Source organism: Triticum dicoccoides, chromosome 7A, assembly GCF_002162155.2.
Source record: "Triticum dicoccoides isolate Atlit2015 ecotype Zavitan chromosome 7A, WEW_v2.0, whole genome shotgun sequence".
NCBI lineage: Eukaryota > Viridiplantae > Streptophyta > Magnoliopsida > Poales > Poaceae > Triticum > Triticum dicoccoides.
Window position 1 is genome coordinate 575,489,134 of NC_041392.1, and position 3,174 is coordinate 575,492,307.

A 3,174-nucleotide genomic window follows, 5' to 3' on the forward strand; every position below is an offset into this window, starting at 1 on the left:
CCTAGGGGGAGATTGGAGTGTAAGGGCAGTAGAGGTATATGTTCATCTACTAGTCCATGATGGACTAGGGATGGTGGGTGGTTCATGGTCCATGGGGGACAAGCTCTCTCATCCCTGCCCATTGTGGGCTTCTTTCTTAGTGGGCCTCCCTCTTGACTTTGTCTTTTTTATTTTCCTCTCCATTTGACTTGTTTTGTGGACTTATGTTGACCCCGCTTGACTCAATCTGCCATGTAGATGCCACATAGGACTAAGCGGGTTCCCATGTAGGGAATACTCTTTTCGCCTCGTTGACAGTGGATACAAAAGTTTGGTTCTTCTGATGTACACATGTTCATACTCCCCTTGAGTTTATTTAGCTGCTCGTACATTTCAAATCCAGTGAACAGGTCATGTTCGACCTAAACATGACTTGCAAAAAAAATTTATGGTTTTGTCTTATAATTGAACAGTTCGTCTGAGAATATACATGTTATCCAGGAATCAGAGATCCTGGAGCAGATAGACCGAGATGTGAAGCGAACACATCCAGACAAGTCATTTTTTTCTGCCAAGTCTAACCAGGTTTTCTCGCCCAGCTCTTAAAATGTTCTAACTGTTATCTTCTATAGAAATATTAGTGTATCACTTAAACTTTCCATTTATATCCCTTTCAGGAATCACTAAGGCGTATTCTCATTATATTTTCAAGATTATACCCTAGTGTAAGATATGTGCAAGGGTTGAATGAAGTTTTGGCACCTCTATTTTACGTATTGAAGAACGACCTTGACACAAGTAACTCGGTAAGGTTCTTCTTCCACACCCAGGCTAAAGCTGTAAAGCAACCATCCTTTGTGTCTTTGGTTTCTAAAGCAGTGGCAATGATGAAGAGTTATGTAGAACATTTTTCTCAATCTGGGTTAAAAAAATCTGTGTTGTATGGTGCTTCACAATTGTTCTATTTGATCAGTGGTTTCACCTTCTAATACTGTTCATTAACTCGATTATCCCTCTACTGGAATTGCAGACTTCAGCTGAAGCAGACACTTTCTTTTGCTTTGTTGAATTGATTAGTGGCTTTAAAAACAACTATTGTAAACATCTTGACAACAGCCGGGTGGGTATTCGGTCTATACTTTCAAAGTTGTCTCAACTCTTAAAGAAACATGACGAAGAGCTATGGCGTCATATGGAGGTCATTACAAAGGTAGGTCATATTTAATATTAGATTTATGTTGGCAAGTAATACAGCACTGATTTATATACTGTCTGGAAAATCAAGTGTATAATGCTGATGAAGGGCACCTGCAGCTGCACCGGGGAAACATCTGTCATGTTATGCTCTAATTTTTACATCAGTAGTTGAATTTAGATGCTTCACTGTGTACCATATCTTATCCATGTTTTGTGCTCCGCGACTTGTTCTCAGTAAAACACTACAAGTATTCCTTTTTCTTTCTGGAATACGCTGGTGAGCTGCGTGTCATTGCATTAAGAAGAAATGTACATAGAGTAGACATCTCTGCTACACCTAACTGTTGGACATGTTGCCTTTTAGTTGGCCAACATTCTGCGCCATGCAATATCACAGGTCGAATCGCCGTCCTATAGAACCTGCCTTTTAGAAAATTAAGTATAGTTTTAATCTCGAGTCTAAAACTTAATAAAAACAAAGAGATGACTGCAGCCGAGATTGTTTATTTAGCAAACAAACAAATACACATATATCCTATGACTTACTCCCATTGAAACAAAAACAGCATCACAAACAAAGCTAATCATAAGTATAATCCAGTCAATGGTTAAAACTATGAAAGCATTAATAATAATAACTAATACAAGATGAGCTAATAATTTGAAACTGCACTTGTGTTTATATATGGACATTTTATGCTGGTTTAGGAGCTTTTTGAGTTTCATAGAGGTGTGGTGGTGTGAATAGCACACCAGAAGTTCATGAAGCGTAAGATCTACTGTTGTTGCGGGGTCTAAATGTGCATAAGTATGACTGTTTCAACAAAAATTAAGAAGATGAGCTAATGCTAGGCTTGAAAATGAGCTAATAATCTTAAGCTGCACAGGCCTCCATATGGACATATTATGGCGGGGACATAGTTTTTTTTTTTGAAATATAAAGATATACTATTCCTTTGTTGTTGAAGTGTTTAACTTGAAATGGCTATAACTTTTCTCTAGTATGTCACCATCTTCATTTTTGATATAATTTATTATCAACAATTGAATGTTGAAATTACAGGTGTACCCGCAATACTATGCATTTAGATGGATTACATTACTGTTGACAATGGAGTTCAGCTTCAATGTGTGTATTCACATCTGGGATGCCATGTTGGGCGATCCCGAAGGTCCTCCGGTATGTGGCCTCGTGAATAAACCTCCAAGCAAGATGCGTGGTCTTTCTAATGCCTCGTATGTTCTTGTACAGGACACGTTGCTGAGGATATGCTGTGCTATGCTCATCCTTGTCCGGAAGCGGCTCCTGGTTGGAGATTTCACCGCCAATATCCAGCTGCTGCAGCACTACCCGCAAACTAACATAGATCACCTCCTCCACATCGCTAACAGATTGAGAGGAACCATGCCCAGCTAGTGATTGGGATGCCATCTTGTCCGTGTGGTGTTCATCCGGGCACAACTAAATGTATGTACATTGACCCTGTCCATGAGGTGTATCATGACATCATGCCAAGTTTCATCTTGTTCTCTTCATTTATGTTCACTTTAAATTCAAAAACTGAAAACTCGACGTACGTACGTATTTGAGTTTTCTCTGTGTGTGTTTACAGAGTTATGTGGTGGGGCACGGGGGGCACTAGATTTTGTTTACTAAATATAATGGCAAGAAAAAAGCACAGGAGTGGTGGGCCCTACAAAATATCCGCCACTAGTAACTATCACCACCACCAGTGTCGCACTTTCCTCCTTGGCTTGGATCTTAGACATGGGGCGGGCCTGGCCTGACGGCGCAACGTTTGGCTCAATTCTTTGCACTTTGGCAAGTAGTAATGGCAACTTGAACGACGCAAACGGACATGGACGTGGATTTTGTCCGTTTCGGGGGTGTCCGTCCTGTCCATGTTTGGGTGGTTGCCGAGTGCGCCAATGTAGTTTGGTCCGTGTGGCTGCCATGTGGTCATATTTATGCACTTTTTTCATACATACCAAAAACAT

The 3,174-nt window shown here is 40.4% G+C and overlaps 1 protein-coding gene across 1 annotated transcript in view; it reads left to right on the plus strand.

The window, feature by feature from the left end:
• Window positions 1–2,712, plus strand: part of LOC119330123 (TBC1 domain family member 13-like) — a 15,017-nt gene extending 12,305 nt beyond the window's left edge. Inside the window, exons 5-9 of the mRNA XM_037603242.1 lie at window positions 481–564; window positions 657–785; window positions 1,010–1,189; window positions 2,240–2,356; window positions 2,429–2,712. Coding sequence (XP_037459139.1) covers window positions 481–564; window positions 657–785; window positions 1,010–1,189; window positions 2,240–2,356; window positions 2,429–2,593 — 675 coding nt within the window. The 3' untranslated portion in view covers window positions 2,594–2,712. The remainder of the gene's footprint in view (window positions 1–480; window positions 565–656; window positions 786–1,009; window positions 1,190–2,239; window positions 2,357–2,428) is intronic.
• The last annotated feature ends 462 nt before the right edge of the window (window positions 2,713–3,174 follow it).